Genomic DNA, 20202 nt, shown 5'->3' with positions numbered 1-20202 from the left:
GTTTCCTTTTATGAGGACTGCATAGCAGGCCCCTTCTTTTCTTTCTATGGGACTCAGTTTTCCACTTTGTATATAGAGCAGGTTGGACCAAATGATCCCAGACTGGGATTGCTGATCACTTGTTTCATTTTTTATTTTATTTTTTTCTGATTGCTATTTTAAAATCCCTTAACCCACCCTTGTGCCTATCGTGCTGCTTGGTGGGACTTGCAGGCCTCGCATGCTGGCCTCCGGGCCTGTCCTGTCAGCACTTACCCCGTGGGGGTTGTCTCTGTTTCCCTGATGCAGCTGGGGCCAGGAGCTCCCCCTTCTGCGTCATCGTCATCGGGAGGGAGACGGAGGAAAGGCGCTGGTCAGCAGTGAAGGATGGTGATGAGACTTCCTAAAACCCAAAGCTTCCAGGAGCTTCTTAGTCCAGAGCACATCTTAATTACTGTAAAGTGATAAACGGGTGGAAGGAGGGGGCAATCCGGGTTCTATGAGGAACTTGGCTGGTCTCTTCCTTTCCAGCCACGGTTGAGTGAATGGTGTCCCTGAAAGGATGTGTCTATGTCCCAACTCCTGGAACGTGGGGATGGGTCCTTGTTTGAGAATAGGTTCTCTGTAGCTATTGTCAGTATGAGGTGAAATCCTATGGGGGTAGGCTGGGTCTGGATCCGAGACGACTGGTGTCCTTCTAAGATGCAGCGGTGACCTGTGCAGAGGGAGGAGGCGGCGGGCCGGCGATGGCAGGAGGAGTGGTGCCCACCAGCCAGGGCAGGCCAAGGACTGTGGCGACCCCAGCCGCTGGAAGACTCAAGGAAGGATCAGCCCCCAGAGCCTTCGGGAGGGGGAGGGCCGCCCTGCCCACACCTGGATTCCTGCCTTCTGGCCCCCGGAGCAGGGGGGGTGGGTGATGGCCTTGTTATTTTAGGCCCCTGCCCTGCTGCCCCCCTCCCCGCCACCACCATTGTCAACTCCTACCGGGCCTTCCTCAGACTCCTGGGCTGCACCTTTGCTCCCAGGGGTGCTCCTGGGTGGTGAACTGTTGGCCAGCTTTGTGCAAGGATGGGTGCTGTAGTGCTGCCCAATTGTCTCCCATGGCAGAAATTAGCGATGTGGGGGGGTGCGCAACACCCTCTGTAAGGTGCCAGCTCCCTGCGCAAGGCGTGGAGCCCCCATCTAGACTTGCTTGGCCTTACGGTTCAAGGTGGACTCCTACCTCCGTGAAGCAAGGGCTCTTTGCTATTTGTTTGTCTGCTGTTTGCTGTTACTGGTCTTTCTGCCTTTTTTAGACATATGGGCTCTGGTGGTTGGGAGGGAACTTGGAAGCCATTTTTCTCCTTTCTTGGCAGCTTCCCTGGAAAAGGCATCCACCGGCGTTGCCAAGTTTGAAGGGGTGATGTGTGGAGTGGCGAAATGGAAACACAGGCAAAGGCGATGTGGGTAGTCTTGGCCTGGTTGCCGTGGTGGTCATTTGCAAGTTCTGGACCAGAGCTGCCTTTGTGGTTCTGCTGGCAGAGTAGAGGGGCTGGGTCGCAGGGCACAGTTGTCCCCAGCTGTAGGCGTGTGAAGGGATGGAGAGGGGAATGACCTGGCGAGCAAGTAAATGACAGAAATAATTGGTTTTCTTTCCCCGGCTTTGCCTTAAAGAGGAATTCTGATTACACCCTTTGTGTGCTGCTGGTGGTGGTGGGGTTTCAAATGGTGCAGCCGCTTTGGAAAACAGTTTGGCAGCTCCTCAAAAAATTAAACCCAGCATTACCAGATGACCCAGCAATCGCACTTCTGGATGGAGACCCAAAAGCAGGGTCTCAACCAGGTGTTTGTACACCCGTGTTTGCGGCAGCGTGATTCACAGTAGCCCAAAGGTAGAAGCGATCCAGGTGTCCCCTGGTGGATGAGTGGTTAAAGAAAATACGGTCTAGCCATACAATGGAATGTTCTTCAGCTTTAAAAAGGCAGGAAATTCTGACACAGGCTACAGACACGGATGAAGCTTGAGGACGCGGTGCTGAGCGACATCAGCCAGTTTCAGTTACTGTCTGCCTGCACTGCTGCGGGTTTCCGAGAGCGGTCAGACCCCAGGAGACAGAAAGGCTGGCGGGGCATGGGACAAGGAATTAGTGTCCAATGTGAGCAGATTTCAGTTTGGGGAGATAAAAGTGCTCTGCAGACGGATGGGGGTGGGGGGGATGGCTGCACAGCACCGTGAAAGTACTTCATGTCATTGCTTAAAACGGGAGCATGACTTTTATGGTGTATGTATTTTGCCGCAGTCAAAAGAAAAAAAAATGTGCATTTGGGTTGGTGGCTCCTGCCCTCACCTTCCTTGGAGGACGCCGGCCTGGACCTTCAGGTGAGGCCCCTCTGGGTCCAGACAGTTATACGACCGCCATGCAAACCTTCGCTAACAGTGCCTCTGACCCCCACAGGGCAGGCGAGCCCTTTCTTCCTTCCAGAAGGGTGGACCAGTGACTGCACACCCGGGGAAGAGCTCTACCATCCCTGGGGCTCATCTCAGTGGTGGCGAAGCGGATGAAGACACCTCCTTTTCATTGCAAATGGGAATTCACCAACTAATAAATCACACATGTTACCCAGACTGGGACTGTAGGAGCCTTTCATTTTTTTTTTTTTTAATACACAGAAATTTTGGTCTATCCTTTAAATTAGGAAATTCAACTACAGACTTTAATTTATTATGCATCTGGTCTTCCTTATTAAGATAATTTTTGTTCATCTTTATAACAGGCAGATAAGAATGTAAAACATATTTAATAACTGAACACAGCTGACCAAGCCATTCCGTATAATATGCTCGATAGAGGGGGGCTTCCTCACAAGAAAGGTCCCTTAGCCAGAGCGACAATCGGAGGTCACAGCGACCCTTCCTTTTCTGAACCCCACACCCCGAGGAAAGGCAACCTAGGGACTAAACAATGGACACACACAGGAGGCAACTTTGTACAGCAGCAGTGAGGGCGGTTGGTCTATGCTGACCGTTCGTTCTACTGAGGTGTCTCTAACAGGGAATGAAAAGAAGCCCATGAGCAGAGCATACGCCCCTTATCTTCTTCAGTTGAAAGATTTCCAATTTTATTTCTAGTTTATGAACATACAGACCCTCAACAGATTGAGTTGCCCTTTTTGTTGTTTGAACAAGGACATTAGGGAACAATTTACAAATGGGTAACATTCTCAATGTGCCCTTTGGAATAAAGGGATGGCTTTAAGTTATCTGTAGCTGGCATTTTAAGTTGGATTTTCTTGTCTAATTGGAACTCCTTTGCCTGAGATTTGACTACTCCTGCTCAGCCTCAGGCCCAAGTGAGAGGCACAGGTCGGGCCTCAACCGCCTCTGGGCAAAACACGAGACAGCTGCGTTCCGCAGGTAAAGCATCCTCTGCGTTTTCTGCATTTCCCTCCCTGGTTAGTGTGCATTCAGGGGAAACTGAGGCTTGGCACCAGGAGTGCCCATACGGCAGGGAGAGGTCCCCGAGGGAACCGTCTGGGGAGCCCAGGCCCAGCTCTCCCGCCGCCAGTGCTCCGCCGGCATGGCAAAGCTCACCTCCTCAGCCTTCTGGGCTCATTGGGCTGAGCCACAGGGGTCCCCAGGGGCTCTGCTCCCGCGTCGGCTTCCCCCATGTCCCTGTGGGTGGCTGTACACACAGAGCCACGCCTGTGTGGGTCATAGTTGTCCTTGAGTGAGTGCTTTGGCAGGTGGTGACTGAGAACTGATCCCAGTCACTTGACGGACCTCTCGGCCCAACTTCTTGGTTGCGGTCGCATCAGCTCCTCTCGGGTTTGGACAGTACCTCTTCTTCTGCCACTTTCTGCCTGACTCTTGGTGCTCTCCCCACCCCCATCCCACCTCCGGACCTGGCTCTCCTGGGGCTGCTCCGGGTTCTGGGTTCTCCCGAGGGGGCGGCAGCTGGGCGTGGACAAAGAAAGCCCGCCAGCCAGAATTCAGGACTTGGAGTTGAAACCGAAGGGCATGGGAAGCAAAACTCCCCTTTCCACCTACCGGAGGGGATCATTCTCATCAGTACTTTGGTATTTTCCTTTTAAATAAAAAATTCCACTGAAAGGGTCCCGCTCCCATAGGCAGGGGTCTGAAAGCGTGAAAGTTCCAATTCTAACCGCCCCGGCCTCGGCCTCGTGTCTCTCTCCCTGACCTTCTCAGGAATCTGCACAGCAACACTCCCAGGATCCGTGCGGGAGGGAGGACCGGGTTGGAGCACGGAGGCTGGGTGGAAGGTGGAGGGTAGCGGTGGGGGGGGCAAGCAACTGAAAAGATACTCTCGGAGTCCCGTTCCCTGAAAAAACCCTGCCACAGTAAATAATGAAATTTCCAAAATGAAAACACCTGATAAGAGGAATGGAAATATCATGCTGATAAATAGCTCCTTATTCTTTAAATATGCATCGGGTCATATATGTACGTATATGTCTATACGCACACACAGCTACGCACACACGCACACACATGCAGACCGCACGTGTGTCCTGGGGGAGGGGCGTTCGGTGGTGCAGGTCCGTTTGTGGGCGGCTCCCGGCGGGGAGGCGGGGGGGCTGGCCGGGCATCCTGCGCGAACTTGTCGGTCCGCTCACTCGGGTGGGTGCGATGCAAGGCCCCATCAGCCGAGCGCAGCCCCCCGCCCCACCGCACAGCCCGAACGGCGAACGTCTGGTGGAATTGTAGTGTTCGTTTAAAAAAAAATGCTTCGATAGAAAAAAGGGAAACGCAGCTCTGCTCACGCTCTAGTTTCTCCCTCCTCCTCCTCAGTGCCAGGTAGGAAGCCTCGGGTGGAGCGACCCCCGCGAGTGCCGCGCGATCACCCCTGCAGCCGCCTTGGCCGTGCCCTCCTCGCAGGCCCGTGCTGGCCGGCTGCGAGCGCGTGTGTGCGGTGCGCGCTGAGAGCAGTTCCCCTAGAGGGACGTCTCCACGCTGTGGAGCGGGCTCCCGGGTCTGGAAGAAAACGCTGACGAGGTAGCTGACTTGGTGCCGTGCGTGGTCAGGTAGATGCCGCTGTCTATGGCGTTGTTGTTCTGGTTGGGGGCCGGGGGCGGGGGGGCCCGCAGGCGCTCCTCATTCTCGTCCACATCCGTGTCATCGATGAGCGGGATGTTGTGGGTGTAGTCATTGATCAGAAACTCGGGCGTCGCCATGAAGTTATGAATGGAGGTCTTGGATTCCGGTTTCTCCAGGCCTTCGTAGAGCGAGCTACGGAATGCTTTCACCACCCGGATCTGGAGTGGGAGGTGGGAGGACAGGGGCACAAGGTGGGAGCAGGGAGGGAGGGTGGGAGCAAGACAGGAAGGGAGGAAGGAGGGAAGGGAGGAAGGAGACAGTCAGTGGCGCTGGTGCTGGCAAGTCCCACCCACGTCAGTGGTCCTTCCACCGGAACGGAGCAACTGGGGCCGCTCTGCCTGGTCGCGCTAAGGGGTCCCGGGACTGGGTCCACGTCTTGTCATCTGATCCACACGCAGGACAACTGGCAGTGGCTTTCTCTAGGCCAACCTGGGCGGGTATTTCGGAGCTCGAGAGCGATCAGTGTGTGAGACTCTGGGCTGTTACCTCCCCTTTGCCAGCCCTGGGAAGGAGAGGACCAGCTGAGGGGGCCCTTGGGCGCTCTGGCAAATCTGAATTCCAATTTGGTGGAACAGGAAGATGATTCAAAACAGGGAGAATGCTGGAGCGTGGCCTCTCCGCTTCCTCCTACCAGAAAGTCCGCAGAACTTTCTGATAAGAGAAAGTCCCCAGTCTGTGGGCACTTTGCTGGCCTTTCTCAAGCGGGTCTCCCTTCCTGGCTTCTCTATAGACCTCTTCTCTGTCCCTCTGGCTCTCGTGACTGTCACCAGCCCCCATCGTGCCCAAACCCACATGGCCATCAGTCTTCCTGCTGCTATGTTCAGGGGCGACTTCTGTGTCTCCGCTTTATTTCATTTCTCAGGGCACCCAACACAGCTGACGACCCTCCGTCTGGAAACTCCTCCCGGCTTCCCTGAATTGCCACTGCTGGCCCTACTCCTATGTCACTGGATGCTCAGGCCCTGTCTCCCCCACTTCTCCTTCCCCTGTCTCATGGCGCCCGAGAGCCCCAGCACTGCTTCATTCGCCCTGGCCCATCTCCCGGCCCTGACCGCCTCCAGTAAAAATGGCTCCACTTTTGACTGCACCCACTAAGCCCGTCCTGCTTGGATGCCCGGAGCCAACGCAACCGTGCCTCATGCCTCCGTCAGGCCCCTGCCTGCGGCTGGGCGCCTCTGGTTGGTTGTCATTTCCCTCCGCAGACACTTTGGCCTTCGTTGCCCCTCCACCCGTTCTCACCCTGCGCACTCCTCCTCCTCTTCAATTTCTAAGCCACATAACTTCTTTCAGTCCCTGGAATCTGCCATATTCTCCCTCTTTTCTACATCTCGCTTCCTGGCTGCTCCACTGGCATTGACAGATGTCGCGTCAGCATAACTCTCCACAGGAAGAGCTTCCCACAGTGCCCTGGTCCCCAGCTACGGGGACCCTTGTCCCAAGCCGAACTCAGGCCCCCTTTGCCCCCCACCCCCCCAGCCAGATCTTGCTCCCGGATCTTCGCTCCCCTCAGTCTCTTCGATCCCACCTTCACTTATATGAGTATTCACGTCACCAGGTCTACGAGCCACGGAGCTGAGGCCTCCCTTCGTTCCCTCCCTGGTCCCCCTCCACCTGGGCTCCCTCTTGATTCTAGAAGCTCAAGTCAACGGGAAGGCCTTTGCTGGGCCCCGCGTGAGCCAGCAGCAAAGCCAGCTCTTCCCTGTGTGAGTGGGTGGACATAGCATCAGTCCCACAGTCATTTCCACGTCAAAGTTTCTAGGACTTGGCTTTCTTGGTTTCGACTAGGTTTTGGCCAACTGTGGCCCACGGGCTAACACAGGCTCTCAGCCCCACAGCCACGGCCATTCATTTCTGCATTGTCTCTGGCTTCTCCGAGATCCCAGGGCAGAGCTGGGTCATTGCAACACAGACCTGGCCTTTATAAGAGAAATTTGCTGCCCCCCCCCCCAAATGCTGTCACCTAAATGGTGACATTTAGACCATGAATCACACTGCTGACAACAAATCCCCTTGGACCTTCCAGGGCCTGGGTCCCGGCGCTGTCCGTGCGCGGCCAAGCACAGGGCTGCGAAATCATTTTAAGCCCCGTGAGCCTCGCAGCCCTGTGAGTGCAGAAAGCCAGTCAGAGGGCTCCATGAAACTGGGACTTCCTAACTCCAAATCTTACATCTGGCTAGGACTGTCTCTGAATTCGGTGAAGTCACACCTTCTGGATTACAGATGGCCAACAATTCGCCCTCAGATTCTTAACTCTCCCAGACTGGCTTCTGAGAAAGGGGTAACCCAGAAGTTGACGTGAGAATCGTTCATATTTTTAATGAAAGGAAATTATTTTGTCATTGCTGATGTGGCCTCATTATTTGGGCCTTTTCTGAGGCCAGCACTTAGTGGGGGGCTCCCAGGATGTTTGCTGCAGCTGGCGCGCCAGTGCTGGAGAAGCTGCTCCTGCTGTCGGCAGCACCCCTCAAGCCACAAAAAGGACAGCAAGCCGGATCCTGCTGCCCTTGACCCTGGGCGCCGTTGTGGTAAGTTTGGCAGCAATGATCTGATGATCCCGGCTACACCCTTTCCTCTAGCTGAGCCTGTCCCCTCCTTTGGACCTGGGTCACAAAGTCAGACCCATCTTCAGGACTCCCTGTGCCTGGCTGAACTCCAAAGTCTTTGTCCAAAAAGGGCAGCCAGCCGTTCCCTCTCCAGCTTCTGCAGCTCTGGAATGTTCCCTCAGGGTGCTCCTCCCACGTTTAATCAGACTCACTTTAATGATGGTCTTGTCACTGGTCTGGTCCTGTTGACAGAGACAGAGCATGGCACAGCCGTCACTCAGTACCCAAAGCGGGCCCAGGGCTGCTCACGCAGACCTGTGTCATCCCAAGTCTCTTTCAGGTCCCACTTTCCCGCATTCAAGCCTCGGGCTGTTAACAGATTGCTTGGTATTGGGAGTTCGATGGGGTGTGTTCAGGCCACCCAACCCTGAAGGGCACCGCGACCTCCTGAGATGGGTTTGGTGAGAACCGGCAAATATTTCGAGAAGAGATGCCCGCCCCGGAGACCCGAGCTCACACACGGGGGGCTTCGGAACGCCCCCACGGCAGAGTTCAGGGGGTCCCAGCAAAAGAGTGACCAAGGCTGAGCGGAAGGAGCACCTCCTCAAGCTGCAGGGGGAGTCCCTCGGGCCATCTCTCCATCTCTGCCACTCCCCAAGGGACCTTGCCACCCTCAAGGCTGTCAGGTCCAGCTTATATACACACCCTTCGTGCCCCCTATGTCTGCAGCCAGCCACACCCCTTCCCCGCACTCCCTGCTGTCCCTCACGTCCCTTGGGTGGCAGACGGGTCTATCAGATTGCGGGAGGCTGAAGGTCAGCCCCAGTCTTCCCATCCTCGTGCAGGGCTCTGGCCAAACCACAGAGGCGCCTCGATTCCCGACCCCAGAGCCCTGCCTCAGCATGTCCCATGGCCCCCAGGTCCCCACCCTCTTCATAACGGGGCCCTCTCTGCCTCTCACAACCCCCAAGGGCAGAGACCCCAACTGCCTGCTCTCGCGGTCCTCCCTGGCTCCCGCCTGTGTGGCTCACATCTCTGGGGTCCCTCGCAACCTCCCTCCTCTCTGACTGGTGAATCACACCCACCCTCCCCAACCTGGCTCAGGTGGGGGCCTCCAAGCATTCCAGCAGGCAATGGGGCTGCCCTGGGTCCACTCCGTGCAGTAAAGGAGTTCACCGAACTGAACCCCCCCCCGCCAAAAAAGTCCATTTTACTTAAGAGTAAAAGAAAGACAGGAAAAGCACTTTCCAATAAAGATGCCTCCCTCGGGTTGTAGCCAAGGCATCTGGGAGAGCCGAGGAGGATCGGGTCAGGCTGGGGCGGGAGGGCTCTCCCACAGCTTCCTGTCCCACCCCGACGGAGGCTTGTTGTGCCCCCCATTTCCCAATGTCCGAGAGGCAGCCCTGCTTGCTCCTGCACTGCCTGGGCACCTCACCCCTGCACCCACTCAAGGATGTTGTCCCCTCCCTTGCCTAGCTTACTCATTTGTCTTATGTTAAAAGAGACTCTCTTGGGGCCACAGGTTCTTTCCTGACCCCCTGCTCCCCAGGGACCTCCCCATCTGGGAATGCAGTGCTCTTCATGCCACACCCCTGCTTCCCGGCTCAGATGGTTCTCGGCCCTCGCCCCATCTCACGTCTGAGGGCCCCAGGGCTCATCTTTGGACATTTTCTCTCCTTCCTCTACAGCCACACATTTCCTAACTGATCTCGTCAGCCAAGGTCTTAACTACCATCTGTCTGCTAGTGAGTCCCACACCTCTATCTCCAGACTTGGGGCTCTGCCGGCCACCTTCCCTTCACCCTCCACCCTACGCCTCCTCCCTGTCTCCCCGCCCCTGCCCTTTACCTCTGCAGTCTATTCTCTGCAGAGCAGCCCAAGCAATCCTTTCAAACAAAAGCCAGAACTTGTCACACCCTTCGGAGGGTCTAAAGACCCTTCATTTAGAGATGTCTCCTGCAAAGTCAGGGCCTGCCTCAGGCCATCTTCTTTCTCATTCCTCTTTACTGCCCCAGGCCTTGGCTTCCTGACTGTATGAATACCGAACACCGGCACACTCCTGCCTCAGGGCCTTTGCACAAGCGGTTCCCTCTGCTGGGAAGGCTCCTTGCCACTGAGCCTCACGGCTCCCCCTCGCCTTTTCTGTTCACAGTCTCAGCCCTCCCATCTCCCGCTGTGGCTCACCTTCAATTCACCCCCACCCCCACCATTATTCTCTCCTCTATCTCCTTTCCATAGGCCTCCGAAAACTGGAGTCTGTCCCATTCGCTGACCTCCCCAGCTCCCAGCACCCAGCACAGTGCCTGCAGCCAGCAAGAGCTCAGCGGGCAGCTACCGAAAGTGCCTCCGACCAGCTAGCTCAAGTCTTCCCCAGCCGCGTCACAGCTGCCCTTTCCCCTGTCTAGACTGTGCATCTGCCAGAGTGTCCCATGTGAACCTTTTCTCTGTCCTCAGAACTCGGCTCACACATCGATCCTTTGGGAGGCTGTCCCAGACAACCTTTCTCTAAAACAGCACCCCCCACCTTTCTTTTGCTCTGCTTTCTTCTCTTCTGCGGCTTGTGACCATCTACACTTAACATGAGCTTACTTCTCCGTTCTTTGCTGCCCACCCTCTGCCCTCACAAGTAAGCGCTGGCCGGCCTTCCCCGGAGCCCTGAGCTCCGTCAACGGGGACAGGGTGGGTGAGGCTTCGAAGCCACAGCCCTGCTCCAGCGGCCCAGAGCCAAAGCAGAAGGGATGCCTGTGCCACACTCTGCAACAGGACTGCACTCCTGAGGGGTGCGTGGGGCAAGGGCAGAGGGGCTGAAGGTCACGGCTGAAAGTGGTTGTGCTCCACTTTTGTTCTGACCTCCCGTGCTCAAGTTTGCAAGGCAGGCGGTGATGAGGGTGGGGAGGGGGTGTGACAAACTGGGAGGCAAGTGAAGGACCCAGGAACCACCCACCCAAGTAAAGAAATGCAAAAAGGGAAGGAAAAGAAAAGAAGAGGAAAAGAAAAGCCAAGGCTCCTGAACAATGATGACAACAGAAACTGTGCTTGACAACCTTTTGGCCTTTTCTCCTCAGTACCGTGGGACCAGCAGGCTGGGGGTGGGGAGGGGTCATCATGCTTCCCACCCTCTGCTTCTGTCTCACTGCTACTACCTCCAAGCCCCCTCATGCTTGATGGGCATGCCTGTCTCTGTACCAGACACTAATCCAGAATCTTCTGCGGGAGGGAGGGGACTTTCTGCTCTCCCGGCATTCAGGCTTTGGGTTTATAGCAAATTCTGAACATAGCAGCTGGGGAGAGCCAGGGGAACCGCTTTCCAGGAACTTTGGGGTTCCTAGGTCCCAAACCATCCCTGTGGGCATGAGAGTGGCTCAGGGCTTGATCGCGACACAAAGAGGTGTGCAGAGACAGACCCACAATCCAAGAGGAAGCTTTCCTTTCCTCACCATGGAATTAGGAAATGTAAAAATGCAAAGTCCAGAGCTGGCCCTTGCACTGAGGCTCGAACCCCAGACCAGCGAAGCACGGACTCCATGCCTGTTAGCAAAAGTCACGAATGCTAACGGCCAGCAAGCTCTGCGGAGATCACCTCCCATCCTGCGGGAACGCACCTGTGCCAGGACCGGGAGAGCCCAGGCTCCTCCGCTGATTGCAACATTCTGTGGCCCTGGGCGGACCCAGGCATGGGCCGAGTCCTGGGCCTCTAAGGTGGCCGGCCTTGCGTTTTGTCCTGGCCACGTCCCGCTGTGGGGCCGTGAGTAAGGCCTGAGCTTCCTGGGCTCTGGCTGCCACCCTGGGAGTCGGCCTGGAAGTGCCTACCGGGCGGGGCTCGGAGCAGGGGTTCTGGGGTCTGCCATAGGCGGTGAGCCAGCATGTGCTTTGGGAATTAGCCGGAAGGCCCTTCTCTGTTGTAGGGCCCACGGTTGCAGGAAGGCTTGGGCCAGGCAGGGTTGATGCCCTTCCTAACGTGGAAACAATGCTGTCAGATCGCTGACGAGCAGCGCCTGCGCTGTCCTCGGGAGCACAAGTGGAGAGGCCTGGCTGGAAATCAACGAGCTTCCCGAGGAAGGTACCAGCGCCGGCGAGCAAGACTGCCTTGGCTGTGCAAGGCTCCTTCCTCCGTGGGGCTGGTTTAATTCCGGGAGCGGCTGCCCTGCCGGTGTGTGCGGAGCCTGCTGCCCCGGGCTCCAGGACAGGGTGCCCAAGGAGACTGTCGGGGCTTACCTGGCATCGGCTTTGCCAAGTTGGATGGAAGGCTTTCTGGTTGCAGAAGGCGATTAAAATAGAGCAACGGCTATGATCTGTTTCTGGCACGGTCAGTCAGAGCTCAGCGGCCCAGAGGGAGCCCTTCTGGCCGCATCTGACCAAACTCGCTGCCTGCCCTGGGCCCTGTCACCTGGCTGGTTCAGGAGCCCTCTCTGTTCCAGTATGGAGGCCCAGGCCTATGGCAGGAGGGCCCTGATGAGATGGGGGAGGCCCTGGGGCAAGCTGGGGGGAGCAGGCTTTGGAAGCGTGGCACGGGAGGGGGCGCTGGGGCATGACTATGTGTCTCCGCTCAGCCCCCAGGAGGCAGCCATCTGGCACCCAGCTTGCTGCTTGGGGATAAACCTGAGGGAACACAGTACCCCATCTCAGGCCACACCTTTGGACCCTCCAGCCAGGGGGACGGGCCAAGCTTCTCACAGCTCTAGTGGCAGGGGCAGCGGGGGTGGGAGGGGGTGGACAGGATCACGGTCCCTGTTAGTTTTCACGAGACCAGAGTGCTGATTAAGTGAGCCACCCACAGGGCCTGGCCTCTAGGGGATAAGCTGAGGTCCCACGCCAGGAGGTGATGGCCATGAAGGGCAGGTGCGACACCCCAGCTAAGAATGGAAAGGCTGAGGGAGCCATCCTGGGGCTGCAAGGTCCCTATGTGTGGCCAGAGAAATGGGTGCCGTGTGGGGCTCCCAAATCCAGGGTGAGCAAAGACATGTGGGTGTGGGAAGCCTTGTGGGGGTCGGGGTTCGGCTGGAAAGGGTGTGTGGGTGTGAGTGTGGGTGTGCTGAGCCCCAAAGACCTCTCCTCTCTAACCCTCCCTGGTCACCCCTCTGGGGAGCTCTCCTTTCCCTCCGGTTTTGAGGATGTCCTCCTGCCACCTCTTAGCATTGGTGCCACGGCAGGGACCTATGCTGGTGAACAGCGTTACCGCTCTCTCTGGCCCCGGGGCTCCGTGTATGCACCCTGCGCTGGGTCCTCTGCCTAGAGAGCCCGGTGGTCTCGGTGGAAGTGATGTCAGACCAGAGGCCCTGGTGTGTTGGAGAGATTTGCTCCAGCGTGTGGGTGAGAGCCAGACTGGCTGGACTGGGGGCGAAGAGGATAGGAGCCTTCTCAAAAGAGCTGGGGTTTTCCTTGGGAAAACCTCGTGGCCTGTCACCACTGCACCCTCTACCAAGCTGCCTCGTGGCTCAGCTCGGGGCTCTTTTGCGATTTGCACCTTGCCTTCCTTCTGGTCAGGTCCAAGAGAGGGTGAGGGCCAGTGGCTCCCCGGCCCCCTGTGCCAGGCCTTCTCCTATTTTGTACAGTGAGGGCGCTGGGCTGAATGATTTCTCTAGGTCCTCACTGCTTGGATGGGGGGGGCAGTTTGGAGTTCCAAACCATCTGTCCCACAGTGATGCTGGCAGGAAGTGGTTTTGGTTGGTGGCTTCCGGAAGCAGGCATGTCCCCTGGTGCTGCCAGGTCCTCCAACCAGCAACTTCCTGCACTGTGTGTGTGTGTGTGTGTGTGTGTGTGTGTGTGTTGGGGGGAGGGGGGTCCTTTCTGAGGTGCTGCCACTCAAATGGGATGAGCCCTGAGGCTGGCCCTGTGAGCTGGGACCTTGGGACCCCCTTGCTGCCACACCAGCGCCTTCCTCAGATACCTTCCTCTCACCGGGGCCCTGTCATCTGTTCCTCACCCAGCAGCAGGGGGTGCGGATGGGACAGTGGCCCCTTTACTGGTCAGGCACTAGCTCTATCCCCCTGGAGAGGCTCATGACCCGTGGGAAGGGTGGTGTCTCTCGAGATGTTCTTACCAGGCACTGTTGGGCTCCCCAAAGTGGGAAGTAGGGTGACAGATGGCTGCAGAAGGAAGGAAGGTGCTAGGAAGAGAGGAGAGAAAGAGTCTACTGCCAGGGAGGAAGGCCAAGGAATTCCGAGGGAGCCAAGAGATAGTGGGCCTCGCCAGGTTCCCAGAGGGGAGGCCCGGGCAGGCCCTGGAGTGGAGAAGGCTTGAGTGGAGAAGGCCTGAGGGGCATGAGGAGTGGGGGCTCTGTCAGCTGCCTCCCCTCTTGAGTCAACAGACAGCTGACAGACAGACAGACAGACAGACAGGAAGTGCAGAGAGAGATGGCAAAGAAACGTGTGGAAAAAGTCAAGGGAGAGGGAGGGACGGGGCATGTCGTTTTGTGCTCCTTGGGCAGACTCACGCCCCCTCTTGTCCCTTCATTTCCAGGAAGGAAGGTGCTGCTGCCTCAGCCAGGCCCTAGCTGAGGGGCTCTCGAGAGACCGGGGAGCACTTCTGTTCTTAATTGCCTGTAGCTGAACCTCCCACAGACCCCCTGGGTGGAGTGGTGGCAAGACCCCTCTGGGACAAGGCCAGAGCTTTCCAGCCTACCGGTGATGGCGGATGGTCAGTATCTGTGGCCCAGGTGGGGAGGCCCAGTGAGTGTGCAAGGCAGCTGGAGGTGTGTGAGGCCTGCGGTCCGGGGAAGGGGTGCGTGTGTGCGCATCTACATGCTGTTTCCGAAGGGGACAGGAGGTCCGGCGGGGGCGGGTGTGGCCCACGTCCCTTCCTGAAGGGGCAGAGTGGCCTGAAACGACAGTGTGAGCAAGAGGAGGGCCCCACGGGGGACCTCTCACCAGTTCCTAAAAAAAGAAAAAAAGAAAAGAGGAAGAAAAATAAAAAAGGGGGGGGAGGTAAAGACAAGACAAAAGCAAAAAAGGGAAAGAGAAGAAATCAAGCAAAAAGAAAATCCCAGAGTCTGGTGAGGGAAAAAGGCACAGTTAACGGCTGCTGTCTGTGGGGAAGTGATGTGTTCACGGAGGTGAGAGGTGCCGGGTCTCACTGGAAGGAAAGGAAAGAGGTAGCGTTGAACCATCCCAGAAGGGGCTCTGGGCTCATACTGGAAGGTTTACTGTTTGATCTTTACAAGAAGCAGGAGGCCCTGGGAGGGAGCAAGGGCCACACCGTTCCCTGCATTCTCGCTTGCTAGGGAAGCCATGGGGTGGCGGGTTCGGGGCTCTGGTATTCGTTCTTTACTCTTCGCAAAAAGATGTGAACAGTCATGGAAGTTTCTACCTCTCTTAGGACAGCCTTTGGGTTCCCTTTAAAACGTGACCAACATGGTGGAAAGTTTTCATTGGAACAGAGAAGGGAATCTACTTCTCCCCGCTTCTCAGATGAAGGAGGAGAGAGAACGTGGACCGGATCGGGCTAAGACCTTCCAATCCTGAGGCCTGTTCAGGAAAGAGCAAGGGTGTTTTGGGAACAAGTGGAAATGTGGCAGAGACACCTCTCGTACCACGGGCTCAGGGCCAAGGCAGGAGCAACCGGCTGCCACCAAGCCCACCAGGGGACATGAGGCCCTGGCCTCCCGAAGCCCACATCTGGTCTACTGCCTTTGGAGACCAGCCTCAAGGAGGGTTCTGGAAGCTGCCATGTGAGTCCCGAGCAGGCGGTCTGGAGTGTTCTGCCTCCCCCTCCGGCCCTGCGAGGCAGCCCTGAGCCCGCAGGCCTCCCTTCTGCCCCACGGAACCCCGGCCAAGGCCCCTCCCCGACAGCAGACACCACCAGAAGCGGCCCGAGTTCGTGAAGAACCATCGGCAAATGCAGGCAAGTTCGAGAAAAGAAAACCAAGGACAGAAGGAGCACTGAATGAAACCAAAAAACCAAACAAAGGAAAGAACGGAAGGTCCAGCAGTGCCATGGAGTCACTCCGTTTCATAAGGGAACAACATGGCTCCGGAGAGACGCGCCGTCGGGGCGGGACGGAGCGGGCGGCGCGGAGGGAAGCTCCGTGACCATGAGCGGAGGCCGCAAGACCGGAGAGAAGAGAGGGAAGAGGCGGGGAGGCTTTTCCTCCCCAGAGATGCCATTTATGAGAGAAAAGGGGACTCAAGACTCACTCCCAGCGGCACTGGTGGGATGGGCGGCGGAGAGAATTACGTGAGTAGGGGCAGAAAGATTGGTTACGTCATGGAGCTGGCCGAGGACCGAAGACCGCCGGCGCACGGCGCCCTGAAATGAACCGCTTCTCTTGAAGGTACTCACTACCTCCATCTGTGGGAGAGAAAACGAGATAAAGTTTGGCTTGCACTGCTGTCCCGGCGACCGCACGGGGGTGGGGCTGGGTGAGGACGGGGGAGGGGGGCACGCGGGAGAGGGGGACACGTAGGGACAGAGAAGCCTCATCTAGGTCACCCCGCTCCCCGGGAGCTGCCAGTGCTTCTGACGGGGCCGTGGTCAAGGCTGAGGCCGGCCTCTGTGTCGCCACCAAGAGAGGGAGGCTTTGCTGAGCGGATCATGAGCACCCGGGACACCAGGGGTGGGGGGCTGGAGAGCCATCAGGGGCCACAGTGCAACCCTTGTAGAAAGAGCCATTTGTGGTCACCCTGTGCTCACTGCAAGCCACTTGTCAACAAGCATGTGTGTCTGGCGACACTCCGTTCCCCTAGGTCAGGACATGTCCACCCAACAGACCGGAGGAGTAGGGCACACTCCCTCCTGTTAGGACGAGTGTCCCTGCGGCTCTACTCATCGAGGATGTGGGGACGGGGGCCCTTCCCCAGCCCCTCCTCGGCTGACAGCGCTCCAAGCAACAGTCCACTGCTTCTCACTATGCTGGCCTGCCCTGCCTCGTGCGGAGCTGTGGCCATCGCCCCTTCCAAGTGATCAAGGGAGCTCCCCTGCGGGCAGCCTCAGGGGAAGAAGGGACTTAAAAAGAGAGCAGGGAGATTTTGCAAAAGCACCTGCTCTGTCGTATCAGGCATGGCAGGAAGGAGAGCAGAGCGACCGGAGGGTCCTGTGAGCAAAGATGGCTTTTGCTTTGTCCCCTGCCCTCGAAGCTTCCCAGCTGTCGAAAGGGAACTGGGTCTATGGGTGGTGAAAACCATGTGGTGAACTCGCGAGGAGTCCCAGTGTCTTCTGACTTCCTGACCCCATCTTTCACTGGCCTGGAGCTCTGGGGGGTGAGTCAGACCTGTGGCTGAATGTTTCTTCCTTGGAGACTGTGTGCCCAGGTTGTGGGAGGCCAGCCCAGCATGGCACACTTTTGGCTTCCTCTTTGGGAATGCCTTGCAGGGATGCAGTTGACGGCGGGGAGAGGGGGTGGCGGGGGGCGGAATCTTTTGACCTTAGAAGGTGGATCTGACTTCAGGAAAGTGTCATATGGTTCACAGGATGACATGAGCAGCAAAGCAGATATGCAATTCTGGCTCCTGATGCACGCTGGCTACCTACTCTCACCTTTGTGGGACTGCTAGTTTCAGCAGGGGTCTGACACGGGGCCAGGCTTCGTGGAAGCAGGCAGCTCGAGTGCTCAGACTTCCCTCACCCCAACCAAAATGAACATGTGCATCATTTCGACTCCGAGACACGCGGTGGAAAACACTTTCGCCCTCTGCCGCCGCCGAGCTCCACCGAGACCCATGCATAAGGCGCACTGAGCGGCCACAGGGGGCTGGCACAGTGTCTTCTGTGCCCCAATGTGCTGGAGGAAGGGGACCCGTGCCGCATGCCACCCTCTCTTTGGAGGGGGGGCGCCTCTCCTCCCTAGATGGCCAAAAGGTCTCTAAAGACTGTCTCGAGAGGGCATTCCTAATGGCAGCAAAGGCCACAAGGGAAGGAAAAGATGCTTTTCCTGCCCCTGATTTGGCCTCTCCTCCCAGTGTCCCGATGGGATGATGGTATCAGGCAAAATACCTCAAAATTGCTCCCCAGCCCCCCAAATCTCAGGTGCTGCTGGAGCTTCTCACTCATTCATAACCGCGTTCTGACCGCTTCGACGAGCTCCGTGTGCTCGGTTTTAAGGACTCTTTTTTATTTGGGAATGCCCCATTGCTATGTTAGTATGAAAGGATGGTGACAGCAGGTAGTAGGCTCTACACAATGCCTTCACTTAGCAACATGAAAAGCCATGCTGGCCTCCGCAGTCTGGGAAGCGACTCTGTTGTTCGCAAAATTCAGACATCTAGGGCAACTCCCTTGGCTTGGGGTGCACATACGAGCTGGGGGACTTTATTTCTGTTTTTCAAGCAGGTATTTTGAATCAAAAAGAACAGATGCTCTTAAATTAGCAAAAGTAGCTAATTGGTTCAGCGTTCTTGAGGAGCATGAATTTATGCTACTGGATCAGTGGACAGAGACGCTCACTGGGTGAGCTGGGGTGAGGCCCCGTCTCTCTGGGCCCCACTTCATCGTGTACAAGGTAGTGACCTGACTAGCCAGTGTCTATATGGGCGGTGATAATCAGAATGGCCTGGAACTCCAAGACTCCGAGTGAGGAGACCTGCTCCACTAGCCAGGCAGCCAGGCAGCCCGAGAGCCCCCAGGCACACGGAAGACGCTGACACACAGCTGGCCAGACCCGCCGACCCACCCCCAGCTGCCTCACCCTGGGCAGGGCTGCTATCTCAGCGGCTGGAAAAGCGACCACCACCTTGGGCGGTGCTGCTCCACACCCTGCTCCAGCTATCTCAGGCTGGCTCTCCGCTCCGCAGCTGGACGGGAGCATGACAGACAAGAGCCCATGGGGCCAGGATGGGGTGGGCATGGACTCACAGTTGGGTGTGAGGCAGTGAGGGGACACCTGGACATCTGGCTAAGAAGTTATTCCTGCCCCTCCCCTGGGCACTCAGGGTTCCATTCGGACCTGAGAGAGTCTTCCCTGGCCATGCTGGCCTAGGGGCTCAGGACGCGAAGAGGGATGAGCTCAAGAGCTGGCGAGAAGCCCCTTCAACATGTACTCTTTGGAGGCCACCTTACCTGCCCCTACTGTATCCCAAAGCGCTGGGAGCAACCCAGGACACTGCAGCTTTGGAAAGTTCCCCGGGGGACTCGGCTCCTCCCTGACTCCAGTGCCCTGGGCTGAGAGCCCTGATGGCTGCGTGGGGCCTACGGGGGCGGGAGGGGGTGGACTCTGAGAAGGCTTCACGAGGTGGTGCTGCGGGAGGAGGAGACACCCCAAAGGAACACAGGGAGAGCTGGGGAGCCCCGGGCTGATGGGTGACCAGTACAGAGGCAGAGCGAATGCGCATCTGGAAAAGCAGCAGGGGTGACAGGGCCACAGGGAGAGTGGGATTAAGCTAAGAGGCAAGGGCTTGAAGGCCATGGTCAGGATTCTGGACTTGACACTTAAGACACGAAGAGAGGATACAGGGGCCATGGTGTGGATGGGGTCATTGGAGGGGCGAGCAGAACAGAGGCTGGAGAAGCAGGTGGGAGGCTGAGAGCGTGTGGTGGGAGCTGAGGCTGGGCCCTGGGGACGAAAGAAGTGGCGGGGGCTGCCGAGCCTGAGCTCCATGAGGCTTCCGGGGATGGTACAGCAACAACTGGCAAGCTTGCACGCAGGGGCGTCAGACCCCAGGCAGGGTAGGCACTGGCTATGGAGGGCAATTCGGGCGAATTGAGTAAAAGGTTCTCTGCGATGAGCCTGTGTGCCAGGCTGGAGGCAGATCTGGAGAGAGGTGTGCTCTCAGGTCACGTCCCAGGCCCAGCAGCCCCCTGTGGGAGTCTGGGGGAGGGCGGGGCTAAGTGCACGGGCGTGTTCTTCCCACTGGTAGGACTCCCGGGAAGGAAAAGCAGTTGCGCCTAGGTCTGGGGCATGGGGTTGGGGGTCTTGGACAGAACACGGAGAAAGACCGGAGGTGGGGCTTTGGGAGGCACGGGAGTGGCAGAGAGTGACAGATGTCCCTGGGGGCTCGGGTGGCAGAGACAATGGGGCTCTTCCTTCCTTTCCTATGGTCCAGTGGCCCCGGGTCTGTTGGGTTTTCGGCATGCGAGGCTGAGGAGCAGACAGGGGGACGGAGGGGACAGCAAGGTACCAGAGAGAGCAGGGCTGCACTTAGGGAAGGGCGCTGGGAAGAAGCCTTGATGCAGGATGGAGGGATGATCTGCATGCGGGAGCTAGGAGCAGGTCTTGTAGGCCTTGGCCACCACTGCCTCTGGGACGCTGTGGGCAGAGCCCACGCTGTGGTGGGATCACCAGTGAGTGTGTGCAAAGGATGTAAAAAGCCAGCGAGGACAGAACATTCTGGCAAGAAGGTAGTCGGGAAGGGTTTGCTCGTGAAGCCTTGGAGGTCGCCCGTGGTCGAGTGGTCCTTGTGACCGTCTGATTTTACCGAGGCCTTGGGCTGCACCAGTTCTGATGCGTGGCCACTGAAATACACAGAAAGGCCCCAGTCTGTGGCCGGGGTTTGTTCGCATGGCGCTCACAATGAGCCCGCGATGGGGAGCTCACCAAAGACTCTTTGTAACCGGCAGCTGTCTCCTCCCAAGAACGTCACCTCCCTGTGGCCGGGCTGTTCCCAGTAAACCAGGCAAGGCCCACAGCTACGCAGACAGTGGGCGGTCTGTGCCCTC

At 57.5% G+C, this 20202-nt stretch overlaps 1 protein-coding gene across 3 annotated transcripts in view; it reads right to left on the bottom strand.

Annotated features, from left to right (window-relative positions):
- Positions 1-4619: 4619 nt before the first annotated feature.
- The window catches only part of ATP2B3 (ATPase plasma membrane Ca2+ transporting 3), a 40443-nt gene continuing 24860 nt past the window's right edge, over positions 4620-20202 (bottom strand). The window contains exons 20-21 of one of the 3 annotated variants that reach the window (XM_032846307.1): positions 15790-15903; positions 4620-5232 (exon numbers count right to left, since the gene is read on the bottom strand). In XM_032846307.1, coding sequence (XP_032702198.1) covers positions 4912-5232; positions 15790-15903 — 435 coding nt within the window. In that variant the 3' untranslated portion in view covers positions 4620-4911. Of the gene's footprint in view, positions 5233-15749; positions 15904-20202 lie in introns of all 3 variants that reach the window. The other 2 variants (XM_032846306.1, XM_032846305.1) reach the window with 2 other exon arrangements.

Source organism: Lontra canadensis, unplaced genomic scaffold (assembly GCF_010015895.1).
Source record: "Lontra canadensis isolate GAN:19392208 unplaced genomic scaffold, GSC_riverotter_1.0 scaffold174, whole genome shotgun sequence".
In the NCBI taxonomy this organism is placed as follows: domain Eukaryota; kingdom Metazoa; phylum Chordata; class Mammalia; order Carnivora; family Mustelidae; genus Lontra; species Lontra canadensis.
The sequence above is the reverse complement of the archived record's forward strand: the minus strand, read 5'-3'. Positions and strand labels throughout refer to the sequence as shown.